The sequence below is a fragment of the Hippocampus zosterae genome, chromosome 12 (genome assembly GCF_025434085.1).
Source record: "Hippocampus zosterae strain Florida chromosome 12, ASM2543408v3, whole genome shotgun sequence".
Taxonomy (NCBI): domain Eukaryota; kingdom Metazoa; phylum Chordata; class Actinopteri; order Syngnathiformes; family Syngnathidae; genus Hippocampus; species Hippocampus zosterae.
In genome coordinates, this window is record NC_067462.1 from 7,885,249 (window position 1) to 7,901,697 (window position 16,449).

The following is a 16,449-nucleotide window of genomic DNA, read 5'->3' on the forward strand; positions in this document are numbered from 1 at the left end:
TATGCCTCGATTTCCAACATTAAAACAAAAATTAATTGATTTTAAAACTATTTGTTTACGAAGAGAGACACTTCCGGCATTTCTTCGTGACGTCATAGTTGATACCAACCATTCATCACCGCGGGGTACTCACACCGATCTACTCGGATTTTTTTCTGTACAAAACACGAATAATGACGCTCCCGGCATGTCGGTGAAAATTACTGTACTGGACCTATTATTACTTACCTTTGTTCGCGCTATATTTGGTTTTCAAGACGATGCAAACCGGATAATTTGTAGGTTACCCCCTTTGAGGGACAACCGCCGAACCTTAGACTTGCAAATTGGCTCCCAAGTGGGACGTGCGCTTCCGCGTTGCCGGCAGGGGTATGGTCACAGAGGGAAGATGAGCAACCACAAATGTAGTACTTTGTATCAGAAACTCCGAACACGGACGAGGATTCTTCACTGTATCTATGTGGTTGGCTTCATGGTGAGTAAAGTGACACACTTGAATGCTTTTTGGTCTTTGCACACACACTCTACCTCAGTGTGGAAAACAATGCTCGCGCATAAATGGACATGTTTTAATTGAAATGCTCATCTGAGTTGTTGATGCTTATACGTATAGTACAGTATTTGCATTTTCTGAGTTTGGCCAACCTAAAGTCGCCATGCAGGTGATGTTGCACATTACAGGTTGCCTTGGCAACACAATGAGTGCACTCTGAGGATCTCCTGTTCAAAAGCATCCCTGTCACTAAAATGTGTCGCAGTTTGAGGCAGATCTCCTCTTGTCTTGGACAAACCAACATAATGGCAACTGCGATTATACCCATTCTTTTACATCAGGATGACGACTAACTTTGTACGGTGGCAACCTTGCAAACCCTGCATTCATCTAATTAAAGGTGGCGAGAATAAGTCAAACCACTGGGGTCAGTAATGGTGGAAAATAAAGTGAAGCGGTCCCGTCAGAAGACCTAATAACTTGCCATGAGGGTTCAATCAGAGTTTTACAACATCTAAGCATCTGCTCTAATCTCAGCAATGCACGACAAATGAAAACAAGGCTGAGCTTCCTTTTCCAGAGCGTTAGCTTCTTATTTTTGATGTTTCAGGTGGCTAGTTAACCTCCAATTTGTCCATATTTAGAACCATATATTCGCCTAATGGAAATAGAAGGTCACATTCTAGTATTCTTAAATGTCAGGTGTGTGTGTGTGTACGGGGAGTGGGGGGAATGGGGGTACCTTTAATGATGTGTGACATCATTGAAGCTACAGGTGGAGATACAGCTTGGGGTAGTTGCTAGCCAATCACAGGCCACATTTAGATGAGGGCGCAACCCATTAATCATGCAGCTGATTTCATTGGCAGATATTAGCTCTTTTAAAATCAGCAAAAATCGTCCGTTTTTTTTAAACACAAGAAGACATTGTAACATAAACAACAATAATGACATTCACTCATAACCTCCCACCCAAAGGAAAGAGTTGATTTTTGTAGATTTTTCTCTCTGTTAAGTTTAACAAATTCTCAATGGTGAATGATTGTAAAACTGTTACATGATCTGTAATTCATATATTTATTGTTGTAAAAATTCAGGGACCAAAAAGAAAAGCATTTTATTTACCTTGAAGTGAACCACTGCATATTAGAACCTTGTTTAGTTGACACTTACTCTGATGACAAATCCAAAGTTTTATTTTGGTTTTATTTTTATTTATTTTTGGTAGGACTTGTTTGGCGTGAGCATGATCATCCCACTGTTGAGCCATCACGTCAAAGCGCTCGGAGCAAGTCCTACTGTTGCTGGTATTGTTGGTAAGAAGTAGCCATTACTCACTCAGCAGTCATGAGCAGTACATTGTATCACTTTAATTATGGTTTTTTTATGAAGTTCAGTCCATATGTACAGTGGATATTAAAAAAAAAACAATCTGCACGTCCCTGTCCCTTTTTTTTGTGGTGACTTCATCAATGGGGGGATTTTGAATTGTTCTAATTAGTTGTCAGTGTTAGTACAAAACTTTCAGACTTCTGTTACAAAGCAAACACTGTCAAGAAAAGTCCATTTGAACATCTAAACTTTTGATTCTCTCTTTCATGTGTTACTGCAACTTGACCTAATTTCTCTTTTTCTTTCATCTTATTTTATCCCACCCCAATATTATTTTATTTTGTTTGGACCTAACTTCTCTTTTTCTTGAGTATTGTATTTTATTCCCCTGAATGTAATTTTCTTTTGTTTTCAGGGTCCACATATGGCGTCTTACAGTTGTTCTCAAGCACAATTGTGGTGAGGATCAACTTACATTGTTTTCCCCTTTCTCGATTTGTCTGCTTATGAGGCACTGTCCAAAATGGTTGCACGTGCTGTCGTCTCTGGTAACAATACACAGACGTCAAAAATGACGATGCTCGCACTCATAAGCACCCTTCCAGGCAAGCAGTGCATGAGCCATTGTCATGCACCACATAGACATTTTCTCAGCTCGAGGAAAAAGAAAAAAAAACTCGTAAAAACCTGGGGGGAAAAAAAAAGCCACCGCTTTAAGTGTTCCATCTGATGCGAGATTCTCAGGCCTCTGCTCAGCTCCTGACTTGGGTGTAATTGCGGCGGGTCATGCGGCCAATTAGCCATATAAGGAGACGTCTGTTGCTCCCTCCGGCGGAATCTTGAGCTTCCAAGAGCCTGCATGTGGAACACGCCAACCTCACTCTGTTCTTATTGCATTATTTGTGTGTGTGTGTGTGTGTGTGCGTGTGCGTGTGTGTGTGTGTGTGTGTGTGTGCGTGTGTGCGCGTGTGTGTGTGTGTTTGAGATTGAATGGAAATTGAATACAACAAGAAATACAAAGTCTCCACTATTTCTGTCTCAATTCCCTCTCGTGCATTTGTGAGACTCTACATTAGGAACACCTATCGATGAGATGCCGTAAAAGGTCCCAATTGGTCGCTGGAAGTGTCATCAACTTAGGGCTAAATTCAAATCGACATTGCAATTCAGTCGAACAAACATTCCGTAAAGGTTGCCATTTTGAAAAAGGGGGGAAAAAAACAGACTTATTTGATCGCCATGTATGTTCATTTTATTTATATGTATGCACTCTCTATTATTTACATATCATGTGTCTATTTGTGTGTGGGCATGAGTATGCGTTTCATTCTCCATCTGTGTGATTGACGGTTTTCAGGGCAGCTGGAGCGACGTGGTGGGCCGTCGCCGGTCGCTGCTGACTTGCTTGCTGCTGAGCGCTTTCGGCTACGCCCTGCTGGGAATGTCCACCAGCATCTCTTTGTTCGTGCTCTCGCGGATCCCCGTGGGTAAGTGGCCAAGCACTTGAGACGTTACCCGTCACGTTACACATTTACATTTGAGCCGTGTGGATAACTCGGGGAGAAAGTGTTCACAACCAGTCCCCAACCTTCGACTCTCAGAAGCCGGTTTCCCTTTGTGTAGCGCCTGAGAAAGTAGAAGTAGCACAAGGCAAATGGAAAATATTTATTTCACTGATCGGGATTAGATGAGTAGCCATTGTGAGTTCCTAGGAATGTCGGAGAAGGCAAATGTAAACACTTGCTGTAGCAATAAAGTGTCGATAGTTGTATGTATCCTACATTCTTAAATCATTGTCGATAATTGCCGTAATCCGTGTCAGTCATTGCCATAATCCGTGTCTTCACGCTGATGCACGTCATTCATTTTTATGAACAAGATACGGTCAAAGAGTATTTCAGCAAATGGGATTTCAGAAATGTGTATCAAAATGGTCGCCCTTTGCATTTGTCAGAATTCAAGAAGTGGCTCTGAGTTTCGAAAAGCTGCTGACGCCTATTTTCAAGATCACATCAGAACAAATTTGATTCACTTATGTGCTTGATACGTTTCACGTTTAATGTTATTGTTAGGAGGAGAAGGCGTAGAAATAGTAGTTGGAGAAAACTTTCATTAAAAAAAAAATTGGCCAGGGTGAACTTGCTGCTTTTACCTGTATTATTGTTACCCAAGAATGTCTTGTACATTTAGAGTTTTATTAGCGATATTTATTTTAATTTCATTTTTTTAGATACAGCACAGCATTGAAAATCCTTTTTTTTAAAATGAATAATGATTTGAATTGAAACTGTTTTCTTTGTCAGCAGCACTACTTGTAAAGTAGGCAGGGAGTTGTGGTCACAACTACTCAGACAAAGCTGGGGGAGGAGAAAAACAAAACAAAACACCAACACATGAATGTAATTGTGTGTTTGTTAATGTTGCTGGCCTGCGGCCTGTGGCCTGCGGCCTGTGGCCCGTGGCCTGTCTCCCGTCTTCCGTCTCAGGACTGTTCAAGCACTCCCTGTCCATCTGCAGAGCCCTGCTGTCCGACTTGGTGTCCGAGGCAGAGCGCCCCCTGGTGCTGGGTCACTTCAACGCCGCCTCCAGCGTGGGCTTCATTCTGGGTCCCGTGGTAGGTGGCTACTTGACGGAGCACGAGGGCGGCTTCTACACCTCCGCCTTCGCCTGTGCCACCATCTTTCTCATCAATGCCGGTGCGTGACTGTATGAAGATTTCAAGCGCATACATAGAAAACTTTTCATACTCCTATTTCCGGTGCTCATATCTTTCAAAAAGGGCGGCCCGGTAGTCCAGTGGTTAGCACGTGGGCTTCACAGTGCAGAGGTACCGGGTTCGATTCCAGCTCCGGCCTCCCTGTGTGGAGTTTGCATGTTCTCCCCGGGCCTGCGTGGGTTTTCTCCGGGTGCTCCGGTTTCCTCCCACATTCCAAAAAAAACCATGCATGGCAGGCTGATTGAACACTCTAAATTGTCCTGAGGTGTGAGTGTGAGTGCGAATGGTTGTTCGTTTCTGTGTGCCCTGCGATTGGCTGGCAACTGATTCAGGGTGTCCCCCGCCTACTGCCCGAAGACAGCTGGGATAGGCTCCAGCAACCCCCCGCGAGCCTACTGAGGGTCAAGCGGCTCGGAAGATGAATGAATGAATGAATATCTTTCAAAAATAAGAGTTCCTCAGTTTTGGATCGTGTCAAACCTCATATGGCAAATTTATTTGAATATAAAGGTTGCAAATGATTTATTTATTTCAAATTCACACCATCCTTTGGTCCTCATTTCAATTAGACCATTGGATGAGTTTCCTTTTCCATGCGACAAAGGTCAAAAGAAGTTCTCGCAGGCAAGTCCAAGTCGTCATGAAGCCCTCACAAATGCCTTCAAAATTCCTGCCGGGATTTTCAAGCTACATGTGCCGACCGAATCTCACATGAGCACTTTCTCCACCAACAAGCCAAAAAACTTTGAGTTCTGCAGAAATGGAGTGCTTGATTGGTGTGTGTCTCATTGCAGGTTTGGTATGGCTGCTTCCATGGGGTGACATTCTCCTGCACTGTAACGGCGCCAATAACTCCAGCAAATCAGTCAGCAATGGTTGCTCCACTAAGAGCCACGCCCCAGCATGGGCCGACCCAGACCGGGATGTTCCGAGGAAGCGGGCGTTCCCGCCGCAGCCCGCCTGGCGACAGCTGTCCTCGGTGGGCTCCAGGATCCGCATGGTGGCCTCATCCGACATGTGGGACCTGTTTCTGGTGCGCCTGCTGATGGCCGTGGCCATCATGCTCTACTACAGCAACTTCTCGCTGGCCATGGAGGAGCGTTTCTCGCTCAAGCCCAAGATGACGGGCTACCTCATAAGCTACAGCAGCACTCTGGGGGCGCTGGCCGGCTTCCTGGTGGGACCCGTCACCCAGTTGTACGGCAACAACATGGCCGCCCTCCTGCTGCAATCCACTCTCCTGACGTGCCTGCTCATCTCACTGTATGCCACCGCGCAGGGGGTGTGGCAGGTGCTGCTCACCTCAACCTTCTTCGCCATCTCCACCACGGTCGGGCGCACGAGCATTACCGACCTGGAGCTGCGGAGAGGAGGGGCGCGGGCCAGCGGGACTCTGATCGGCGCCGGACAGTCGGTGACAGCCATGGGACGCGTGCTGGCCCCTCTGCTCTCGGGTGTCACCCAGGAGTTCAGCCCCTGCGGCCCCCCCAGTCTGGGGGTGCTGCTGTCTCTGGTGGCGGTGGGCGTGCTGCTCGTTCGGATCCCCAAATGGAACCAGACAGGGCAGGAAAAAATGGCAACTAAAATAGCGTAAAAAAACAAAATAAGACTGGACTTTTCTCCAAAGCACTGAACTGCAATTGTTCTTTTTTTCTCGAGTGTACAGATTTGATTAGAGGGGGGGGGGGGGTGGATATATATTTAAAACTATTTCTATGACTTTGGTACTTTTTCATCTGTATTATAAGAACCACTCTTTGCGGAATCTCTGCTGTATGACATAAAATAACCACGGAAACTGATGCTGTGTTCGGAATTGTTCACTCCGTCACTCCCTAGTGATGCCTTGACTTACAAGTTTAATGTGTTCCACGACCACGCGATCTTACGATGCCGAAAAGAAAAACTCAAAACATTCGTAATTATTTCATTCACAAGATGCAGTTGTTACTTTCTTGTTTTCCATCATCAGATTTTTTTTAAATCTTTATTGAACAAGTCAGAATACAATTCTCAGCAAACAGACCAGTTTCGTGTGACGTATGCATACATTAAATATCGCTGCGCGCGCAACTCCAAGGCCGGAAACAACAAACACGCTTTACAGAACAAAACATGCCGTCCTCATGCTGTGTCGTGGGTTGTCGGAATAGAAAGAACACACACAGAGAGCTCGTCTTTTACGCAATTCCTGCTGGTAGGCACCCCTTCGAGAAAAACCGGCGAAAGTTGTGGCTAGAAGCTATACGACGTGAGAATTGGACTGAGGCGGCAATTAAGAATGCTCGTCTTTGCAGTGCTCACTTCATCTCTGGTAAGTACTTGGGAATTAGATATAGCATGTCAAATTATATTCTACGATGTGAAAGACCAGAATAATGTTCAATTAGTGAAAGTAACAAATGAGTGAAGCAGTTAATATGTAGTGTTTACGATTTGTGTGTGAAGTAACTCTTCATTGCTTCATGCACGTTAAACACAAACATATGCAGCCATACGAACGCCAAATGATAAAAACATGCTTCACAATGCACACAGGTTTGTGTTTGCGTGTATAAAAATCACTGCATATTTATCATTAAAATCCTTACATTAATTTTTTTAATTTTACAGGAAGAGTATCCCAGCAATATGGTAATCCAGATTTCGTTCCATCTGTATTCCCAGATAGAGCAGCTGTTTCACAAAGTGGACACTCAAAACTTGCAAGGTAAAACTGTAAAAGCCAGCACAGTTATAGTTTCTCTTTTAATATGAATTTATTACAAGAAAAATACAGGATAGACTGATGTATGTACACCAAAATTAAAAACTTGTATAGATGCATGAGTTTATAAACTCGTTTATCTTAGCCTAGCTTGGCTCGCTAGCCGTAACAAAGAGACGCTTTGTGATCGCTCATCAGTGAAAATCGTGTAAAATTGTGCGCAAGGCAGACAGCGGGGTACGACGAGAAACTTTGTTGGGCAAAAGACGACAAGGAGCCACAACCTTGCCAACGACCCGACGCCGTTTGTGAGACGCAGCAGCCGAGAGTTGTGCTTCGTACAGCAGGTTTGCTCCATTTCTTCCTCTCACGTGTGTACTAACTGCTGTACTTTCTATTGTTAGGTTTACGATTTTCATCTGTTGTTTTTTTTAAGGAAGGAAAGAAAGAAAGCAAGGCAACTTTATTTAGCATGAGGCTTAAAAATACACCCACCACTTAAATAATTCAATTAAAACTGTATTGCATGCGACAATTCTGTAAACATTGAACTTTATTAAGATTTTAAAAGCATATTCTATTGTGCATGCTCCCCTACCCCATTCAAGCCAAATGGCCAAATAATCAGCTGAGAGGACAAAAGAGAAATGTGAGCTGGTGTTTTTCCTGTATTTTTTTGTCATATTGCATTAGGAGTCGCTCTTTGGGGAGGGGAGGGTGCAATGTTATTTTTCCAACATCATGCAGCCCGAAGTCAATATAATTAAAATCCACCACATCAATGATATATCATATCATATCATGGTATGTATTTCTCTTTGTGTGTCCTGTAGACACACAAAGAGAACGGTGCCTTGATCCTAGCCACCAGGAGACGCCGTCCTTTCCCATTGGAGGAGAAAAAGAGGAGCAGGAGTCCCCTCACGTGAAAGAAGAAGAGGAGGAGAAACAAGGGCCTCCTTACATAAAGGAGGAAGAGCAAGAAGAGGACGTCACAAAGTTCCCATGCCCTGGTATTGCTCTCAAAACTGAAGATGAAGGTCCCAGTGAGGCCAGAGGAGAGGCGGAGCCTCCCAGCACCAGGAAGGAGGACATCACAAAGTTCCCTTGCCCTGGTATCGCTCTCAAAACTGAATATGAAGATGAAGGTCCCAGTCAGGCCAGAGGAGTGGCAGAGCCTCCCAGCACCAGGAAGGAGGACATCACGAAGTTCCCTTGCACTGGTATCGCTCTCAAAACTGAATATGAAGATGAAGGTCCTAGTGAAGCCGGAGGAGAGGCGGAGCCTCTCAGCACCAGGAAGTCAAGTCAACACGTGACAACAGGAGCTGGCGGACAATCACCACCAGATGGACTCTTGGCGCCGCTCTCAGATGATGACGACGCAACGTCACACTCTCCCCACAATCAAGATGATGATGATGAAGAGTTTAAAGGTCATGTGACATGTCACACTGACAACAAACGCTGGGAATGTTCTGAGTGTGGGAAAACATATGCTTATAAGGGAAGTTTGAAACAACACATGCAAACGCACACTGGAGAGAAACCTTATGCATGCGCAGTTTGTGGTAAAAGATTTTCAAAGGCGAGAATCTTGAAACTTCACACAAGAAAACACGCCGGAGAGAAACCTTTTGCATGCACAGTCTGCGGTCAACAATTTTCTCAGAAGGGAAGTTTAAGCACGCACACCAGAATGCACACCGGAGAGAAACCTGTTGCATGCTCTTTTTGCGGCAAAAGTTTCACAAGAACGCACGCGAGAGAGAAACCGTTCGCCTGTTCGGTTTGTGCTAAAAGATTTCCTGAGGAGGGGAGCTTAAAACGCCACACAAGAACACACACGAGAGGGAGATCTAGAAGGAATATTTAAAACAACACACAAGGACACATAGTGTTGAGAAGCTTTATCCGTGCGCAGTTTGTGGAAACGGTTTCTTTAATAAGAAAAATTTGACAACACACACCAGAATACATGCTGGGGAGAGACCTTTTGCCTGATGGTATTCTGAGCAAACATTCACTCAAAGAAACCATTTGGGCAGCCACACAAGAACGCACTCTTACATTTGGACCTGCTTAGTGTGATATATTCTATTCTCCGGATCTCCTCTCAAACTTCCTGTAGACAAGTGCAGAGAATGATTGAAGAGAAGTGAAGAGAATGATTGACACAATAGGAGGTAAGAAATTTGGACCTTTGGTGGCAAGATGGAAAGATGTGAATGTAATCCTGAATAAAATACAACTCTTCACGCGCTGGGACTCATGCTGTTGTATTTATACTGTAATCTTACATTATGAACGTATCTGAAAAATGAAAGTAAATGTCTTCCTAAATTTGGAACTTCGTCGGAAAGAACGTTCTAAAATCCTGCCAAATTGGAATGGTGAAAAAAAAGACGGCATCAGAATTAAGCCTTTGGTCCTGCTGTCAGAGCGAAAAGGACTTTTTCTTTAAGTCTTCGTCAATTATTTCCGTGCATGAGCTTGAAAGGTTAATTTGATCTGCACTGTGCTGTGTTGGAGCTGGAATCGAACCCGGCCTCCCTGTGTGGAGTTTGCATGTTCTCCCCGGGCCTGCGTGGGTTTTCTCCGGGTGCTCCGGTTTCCTCCCACATTCCAAAAACATGCGTGGCAGGCTAATTGAACACTCTAAAGTGTCCCTAGGTGTGAGTGTAAGCATGGATGGTTGTTTGTCTCTGTGTGCCCTACGATTGGCTGGCAACCGATTCAGGGTGTCCCCCGCCTGCTGCCCGAAGACAGCAGGGATAGGCTCCAGCACCCCCGCGACCCTAGTGAGGATCAAGCGGCTCGGAAGATGAATGATTGAATGAATGAATGTGCTGTGTTATGAATATAGCACCACCTGCTGGACAAACTAAGCAATAAAAACTACAGCAATGTGCAAAAATGCTGTCATTTTCATACAGTGTGCAAAAGGTATTTTAAAAAGTATTCAATGTGTTAAAAAAATCCGCTTTTTATCTTCCAGTCATGCATAACTGCAACAGCAAGTGTTAGGGTGTGGTTAGTCACATCAGTGTGTAAATTAGCCAAGCTTCTCCATGGAGGTTCACTGCTAAATATTCCCCTGAGATGCGAGTGAGCCGGCTGGCCAATTGGTTCATGTTGTCACATGCCTGTGACAACATGAACCTGGACATCTGACGTAATATGTGATACAGTATTATGCTATGATATACTCTGGATCCAGTGGATCTCACTGGAATGCTCCAAAAAGTCAAACATTTGGAAGTTCATACCACATTTTCCTGGAAAAATCTGCCTTGGAAGCTGAACATTAGTTGGACAGCAAATCATCATCATCATGTCATGCGATGCTTTCGTAAATCTTGTGAGGACTCGCTCACAATTGTTTGAGGCTTGGTACCAGTGAAGCAAAGATGAAAGATGTGATGATGACCATCTCAAGCAGGAAATCAGGGAGGGTGCTACGCTGGGGCTAGGAGGCGCTATAGCCCATTCAGAAATCTGTTCAAGCCCCAGTTAAGACTGTCCAGCATTTTATTTGATATTTTCAAATCTATTTACTTTTTTCTCTTCATCCTGGAGAATTCCCTCCAGGAAATTGACGACAATTTTATGTATCACGTGCGCTCTGCTGTTGGGGAAGAATGTTGTGTCCTGACAGTCTCACCCTGACATTCCCGCGACATTCTGGGTGTCCAATTGCTCCTGGTCCCATTCCATACACACTCCGGCAGCAGTTAAGACTATTGGGGCAGCAGCCGCCTTCACTCAGACCTCAAAATAGCACAGAGGCTGTGTGACGGGTGGGCAGGGGGTGTCCAGAGAGGAGTCATATGCACAAAACAGTCAACAGTCATACATAGAACAGTTCGACACGCTAGTGTGGATGTGCCCCAACAACGTCTCAACATTGTCACTTGTGTCCAGTTGCTGTAGTTGACCGAGCGTGTTTCCAGAACCACTCGAGCTTTATTTTCCCTCCCGCCTTGCCATGAAGCTCAACGTGGCGTTGTTTTTTGCGGGTCTGTTTGGGGCCCTGGCGGTGGTCTTCGTCCTGCTCTCATTCGGAACCGATTACTGGCTGCTGGCCTCAGAGAGCTGCCCTCCACTTTCTGATGACGGCCACACCGCTGGGGAGGTAGGTGATAAAGGAACAGAAGTTGAATGACTAAAAGGCAAATGATTTATAAGTCAAATGTCAAATAAAACGTGGCGGTCAAACCTTTATCATGCATGACCTCAGGGAACCTCACGAGAGCTCAGTTTAGGGAGCATTTAGAGTAAGGATGGGCAGACTTGTGCTCCAGGGCCACGTCTGATTTATATGGAGAGATGAGACCCTTCATGTGTAGATGAGGTGAAACGAGAGTTCAAATGTGATTGACCCATCAGCGTCCAGAATCAGAATGACCATATTATTTGTTTAAAACAGCCATGCAATTTTGCATAAAAGTCTGCTAGCTTAATGCTAACACACGATGGGGAACAGCGTTGGCAAGCTAAGGAGTAGCGCAGGTGTGGCAGTGTTGTGATAGTTTAAAACGTAGTCACTGCCAGCCTTTGGAGAGCATTTAGACATTTTCAAGACCAGGAAAAAAAAGTTTGATTCTGCCTTCTTTGGTCTTTTATAATCAGCAGTAGCAAAACAAAAAAAATAGTAGGTTGCACAAAAGGCAGCCATTTTCCCTAGTGGACTCGCAAACAATGCTGATCACATGTCAATGTCATCAATTGGTGATTGTGCATCAGCTAAGTTCTTTCCAAGTGCAGTGGAGTAGCATCAGACGCTCACCCCACCCATCCTCGTTGAAAAAATGAAATACAGACAGATAAACAGATATTTATCAATGGCAGTGACTAAGCGATGGATATTTGAACGCAAACGGTGGAACGACATATATTGATAAGTAATATAACAATACTCATGGATCCATATTCTTTATCTTCTTCAAAGATTACTGGCATATTGAGGGTGGCATGAGGATCACCATGTGTATCAGTATACTGGTTTTATACTGCCCCTAGTGGCTAAGTCACATATACCAGAAGAAGCAACAGAACGGCCTTAAAATTGAATCACAAAGTGCGGCCAAAACGATTTACTTGTTGTAGGATTGGAACAAATCATTGCCATATTTACATTGTATCCAACGGGGGGACGGCAGGGGGGGGGGGGGGGGACACTTGGTTGAAAGTCTTCGGCGTCACTCAACAAGTTATGTCCAACTTTGGAGGCTCGACTGTGTATTCTCGGTAGTCACATTCCAGGTGGTTTCTCCCAGTCTGCAAGCTCCAATAAGGAGATGAAATGCATGGCAGAGAGGCCTCGCCATGGGACTTGTTCATGTAAGCACATTCATAGTTGAGTGTGTGTGTGTGTGTGTGTGTGTGTGTAGCTATGCAAAGCTTTCAGCATGATAAAAAAGCAAAAACAAATACCAGCAGTGGAATCATGTCGGATTAAATATCACCAATGAGAACACACATCTCGCTTTAGAGCAACGGAAGCATCTTGCTTTTGGTTTTGATGATAGCTCCGTGATATATAAAGAGAGGGATGTAATGTAAATACAGTACACGCTTAGCCACAGCTGTTATTAGTTACTGGGTGCATTTTTCACTCAATGGGGCACATCATTAGGAACTCTTACACTCTTGCCGTATCACAAACTTAGCCTATACAAAGTAATGCTCACATTTGAGATGTTGAATTGAATATGTATTTTATAGTTCCTATAGTTGGCTGAGGTCAAAATATCAATAGAATTTAAGCACATTGTCTTATCTCTGACAGATTAATTCAAAAGTGAAAAACATTCAGTCCTACTAGAGTACACGCCCTCACCGTAGCCCACAGGCCCCTGTGTGTGATGACACAGAACGTCTCATAATTCCTCGATTTTTTTTTTTCCCCCCTCCAGCTTGGCGATATGTCGGCACAAAACGCCACCGATGGAGCCATTTCGTACCACGAAGGCTTCTTCTGGAGGTGTTCCTTTGTAGGCAACGTGCAAGAAGATGGCCTGCAATGGACACTTTGGTTCAGTAAGTCAGATTTTGGGGGACTCATTGGCAATATGGTCAATGTAGGCATCGTTATTGTTGTTTAACGTTGTGCCTATGAAAAAGAAAATGATTTCTACATGTATGATTTTACTGATTCATAGTATCAATCAAACAATACAATAATGGGCTTGATGATAAATCGCAGTAATCTAATTTCCACCTGATAATACCACCTGTGATTGCTTTTTTGTATGCATGTGATTGGCTGGTGATCATTCAAGGGTGTACCCAGCCCCTAGCCCAAACTCATCTACAATAGTTTCAAGCCCTAACACAACCCTAACGAGAATAAATGCTGTAGAAAACTGATGACAAGAATATATTCATTCATTTCATTTCTATTTGGGTTTTCCTCCGCAGCAAATCAGCCTCACCTCAAAGTGTGTATGCACGCCTACCTCTTCCCATTCCCGGTATCCCAACACACACACAACGCCACGGCCTATGAATCTGCCATTAGTAGGTGTCTGTATACTGTATTTGATTTTATGATCATTCCGCGGATCCATTTGCAATAAGTGTGTGTTTTCTTCTCAGTATACAGAGGCTTCTGGAGCATCTTCATGCTGATTGGCGTGGCGGCCGCGCTGCTCGCCGGCTTCTTTATCATTTGCGCAGCTCCCTTCGCCAGCCATTGCTTGTACAAAACGGGAGGTGGCTTCTTTCTGGCATCGGGTGAGACTTTCAACTGAATATTATTGATCACTGTACAGTGCTGCGAAAACGTGTCTCCTCATTTCAGATTTCTTTGTATATGTATCGCACTTTAATGTTGTAAAAGAATCTAAACTATTTGAAAATCTCACAAAGGCCACCAAAGTGAGTTTAATATGCAGATGAGTGAATTTAATAAATGGGAGGGGCAAGGGGGGGCTAAACCCAATCTGACCCAATCACAACAAGTCATCCAGGTCCTGAAGAAGCAAAGCAGCTCCAGACCTTGTCAGCACTTGTTTGAATCATTGCATGATGTTCTTTTTATCAGATGCTGTTTTTTTCACACCAGATATAATGGGTTGCACACCTTCCAAAAAGTGGCTATTGTCCACATACCTGTAGGTCCTAACAGGTTTAAAGTTGTCTTTAATTTAGAAACAGAATTTATTGGGCTGCGTTTGTGAGATACTGATATGAGGATGATGACCTGCATACAAGAAAGAAATATATACATAATTCAGGACATGGGCAAATACTTTACTGTATAGTGACACAATCCTGATCGTTATTAGGTTTCTTCTTGCTGTGTGTGGTGGTGATGTACGTGCTGTGGATCGAGGTGTTGGACGTGGTGGACATCTACGTGAATTACCGGCGTTCCACCATGTGTTCAGATTTCCAGCTGACCCTCAATTATGGCCTCTCCTTCATCTTCGCTCCCATCGGCATCTTTTTCTCTCTGCTGGCTGGCCTCCTCTTCCTCCTGATTGGCCAAACCATCAAGAACCATTAACTCTGGGCAATCAAAAGGGAAACGTTTGGAAATCAGAATACATTCAAGAGTTAATGAGTTAGAATTCTGTGCAAAAGACTTAGACTACTATGCTACATTGACAAAAAATAACTAGAAAGAAACTCATTAGAGACTGCTCTATTAACAGGGATATACTTCCCTGGATATACTTCCCTGTTAATAGAGCAGTCATAGCTATGTGACCCACTGCACCGCCACAATCAGTAGTGACCTGGCTCTTTAAAAAAAGAAGCATTAATTTTTCCAATATGCAACACATCTTCGTAGATGATTTTAGATTATTATTAATAAATGTATACAGCCCAAAAATAATAATTGAGATTTCTTTACCCTTTTATTCTAAAATAAAGTACTTCTTTCCAAAAGGAAGAAAGTTGTACATTTTGTTTATTGACACTGTCAAAGAGAAATTATTAACAGGTCACGATGGTGGTTGTTATGATTGCTGGGGATCACTGGCGTTCCATCAGGGCCAGCAAGGCCTTCTCTGCTGGCCTAAACATTCTCAGAAAAATAAATTTATTCAATTTACTTTTCTGAGAATAACATAAATTAAATGTTATTTTATTTTCATAAATATGTCAACAAAATTGTTCTCTGTATTCTTTACGTCATATTATTTCCACTTAGTCGAGTGGAACTCGATAAATAACTAATTTATTATGGTAGAGTTTTTAACCACTCATATTTCAGATAGCTTGTGTTGCTAGGTAAACTAAATTTGCTCGGGGCCTTCTGATTAAACTGAGCTGGCCCCTATGCGCTTTAAATGAACGGGCACAGTCAGCTTGCAATAGCCAATCAGATCACGAGTCTGAGGTACCGGGTCAGTTTGAAAGGTTTACGTCGACACTTGACGTGCGCGTTCGGTGATTGGATTAGCGCCTGCTAGAGGGAGCTGTTGCTGCATTTTGACCCAAAATGGCCGAAGGAGAAGACGTTGATCTGGTTGCAGGACTACTTTCCACACAATTTTCAAGAAGGACCTTCCACTGAATTTACCGATTTAAGTTGCTACCAAGGCAGCAAGGAAACATCAGAACACGGCTGGGAACTTACAAGCTACGGTTTAAAAACGTTTGGGAATGGGGGCACTGGCATAGATCTGCAGCTCAGTGAACAGGCACTACATTGGTGAGTAAATGAATTTTATTTTACATTTCTTCTTGTTATTTTATTTCGTTAGTATTAATGGTCAACAAATAAAATGACAAAGATACAAAAATGTATCAAATAAATCAGCTCACCTGCAATTTATAATGGCGCATTGTAGTCAGCTGTGTGCACTAAAATTCGTTCAATCTCAGCTGCTCAACATTTTCAATTAGTTGCTGTTGTATAGCCTATTCTCAAAATGCAAATGATCTGTTAATTTCATTTTCAAAGAATAGTTTGTTTTGTTATCGTGTGGTTGGTGTCTTATATGAAACTGCGACATTGCGCAATTTATTGGACAGACTTGTTTATGATCACACAGCGTAATTTGGGTGGCATTTTATTTAGTATTTTTTAAATCTTTTTATTTTTGACAATATCTGTAAATTTAGTTTCCTGCTCTTAATTGTGAATGCATACTTGATGGTTTTAAATGCTCCTGAAATTAAGAGCTGCCTGACAAGCCTATACTGTGTTAATGTGACGTCACTGAAGGCCTAAGGTTGAAATGC

General features: G+C 43.4%; 2 protein-coding genes and 2 long non-coding RNA genes across 10 annotated transcripts in view; 3 read left to right on the forward strand and 1 right to left on the reverse strand.

Annotated features, from left to right (window-relative positions):
* LOC127611644 (uncharacterized) overlaps window positions 1-16,405 on the forward strand; it is a 34,503-nt gene extending 18,098 nt beyond the window's left edge. The window contains exon 2 of the long non-coding RNA XR_007965397.1: window positions 15,886-16,405. This is a non-coding gene — a long non-coding RNA (uncharacterized LOC127611644). The remainder of the gene's footprint in view (window positions 1-15,885) is intronic.
* Window positions 1-16,449, reverse strand: part of LOC127611648 (uncharacterized) — a 127,271-nt gene that overhangs the window by 33,424 nt on the left and 77,398 nt on the right. The gene's annotated exons all lie outside the window — the stretch shown is intronic.
* mfsd9 (major facilitator superfamily domain containing 9) lies at window positions 148-6,529 on the forward strand. Of its 5 annotated transcripts, none has more exons than XM_052082263.1 (7): window positions 148-475; window positions 835-866; window positions 1,721-1,809; window positions 2,241-2,284; window positions 3,183-3,312; window positions 4,312-4,521; window positions 5,336-6,529. In XM_052082263.1, the coding sequence occupies exons 3-7, from the start codon at window positions 1,740-1,742 to the stop codon at window positions 6,133-6,135; spliced, it is 1,254 nt and encodes a 417-aa protein (XP_051938223.1). In that variant the 5' UTR covers window positions 148-475; window positions 835-866; window positions 1,721-1,739; the 3' UTR covers window positions 6,136-6,529. The 5 variants fall into 5 exon arrangements, with proteins under 5 accessions (XP_051938223.1, XP_051938224.1, XP_051938221.1 ...); XM_052082261.1 differs by lacking the exon at window positions 835-866 and having other exon boundaries at window positions 151-475; window positions 1,722-1,809; window positions 5,336-5,718; window positions 5,821-6,528; XM_052082262.1 differs by lacking the exon at window positions 835-866 and having other exon boundaries at window positions 152-475; window positions 1,722-1,809; window positions 5,336-5,738; window positions 5,821-6,074.
* On the forward strand, window positions 6,581-16,405 carry tmem182a (transmembrane protein 182a). 3 transcript variants are annotated; one of them, XM_052082265.1, is made up of 5 exons: window positions 6,581-6,855; window positions 7,155-7,251; window positions 7,474-7,595; window positions 8,082-8,396; window positions 8,505-9,509. In XM_052082265.1, the coding sequence occupies exons 1-5, from the start codon at window positions 6,657-6,659 to the stop codon at window positions 9,122-9,124; spliced, it is 1,353 nt and encodes a 450-aa protein (XP_051938225.1). In that variant the 5' UTR covers window positions 6,581-6,656; the 3' UTR covers window positions 9,125-9,509. The 3 variants fall into 3 exon arrangements, with proteins under 3 accessions (XP_051938225.1, XP_051938227.1, XP_051938226.1); XM_052082267.1 differs by lacking the exons at window positions 7,155-7,251; window positions 7,474-7,595; window positions 8,082-8,396; window positions 8,505-9,509 and adding exons at window positions 13,167-13,290; window positions 13,672-13,770; window positions 13,849-13,986; window positions 14,541-16,405 and having other exon boundaries at window positions 6,622-6,855; XM_052082266.1 differs by lacking the exons at window positions 6,581-6,855; window positions 7,155-7,251; window positions 7,474-7,595; window positions 8,082-8,396; window positions 8,505-9,509 and adding exons at window positions 10,801-11,383; window positions 13,167-13,290; window positions 13,672-13,770; window positions 13,849-13,986; window positions 14,541-16,405.

Bases quoted from the DNA above. Each gene is read 5' to 3' on its own strand.
- mfsd9 (XM_052082260.1), top strand. From the start codon at position 188: ATGTCGGTGAAAATTACTGTACTGGACCTATTATTACTTACCTTTGTT. The intron at 476-1,721 runs GTGAGTAAAGTG...TATTTTTGGTAG, and splicing joins TCTATGTGGTTGGCTTCATG to GACTTGTTTGGCGTGAGCAT. The intron at 3,313-4,311 runs GTAAGTGGCCAA...CTTCCGTCTCAG, and splicing joins GCTCTCGCGGATCCCCGTGG to GACTGTTCAAGCACTCCCTG.
- tmem182a (XM_052082265.1), top strand. From the start codon at position 6,657: ATGCCGTCCTCATGCTGTGTCGTGGGTTGTCGGAATAGAAAGAACACA. The intron at 6,856-7,154 runs GTAAGTACTTGG...TTAATTTTACAG, and splicing joins CAGTGCTCACTTCATCTCTG to GAAGAGTATCCCAGCAATAT. The intron at 7,596-8,081 runs GTTTGCTCCATT...TGTGTCCTGTAG, and splicing joins AGTTGTGCTTCGTACAGCAG to ACACACAAAGAGAACGGTGC.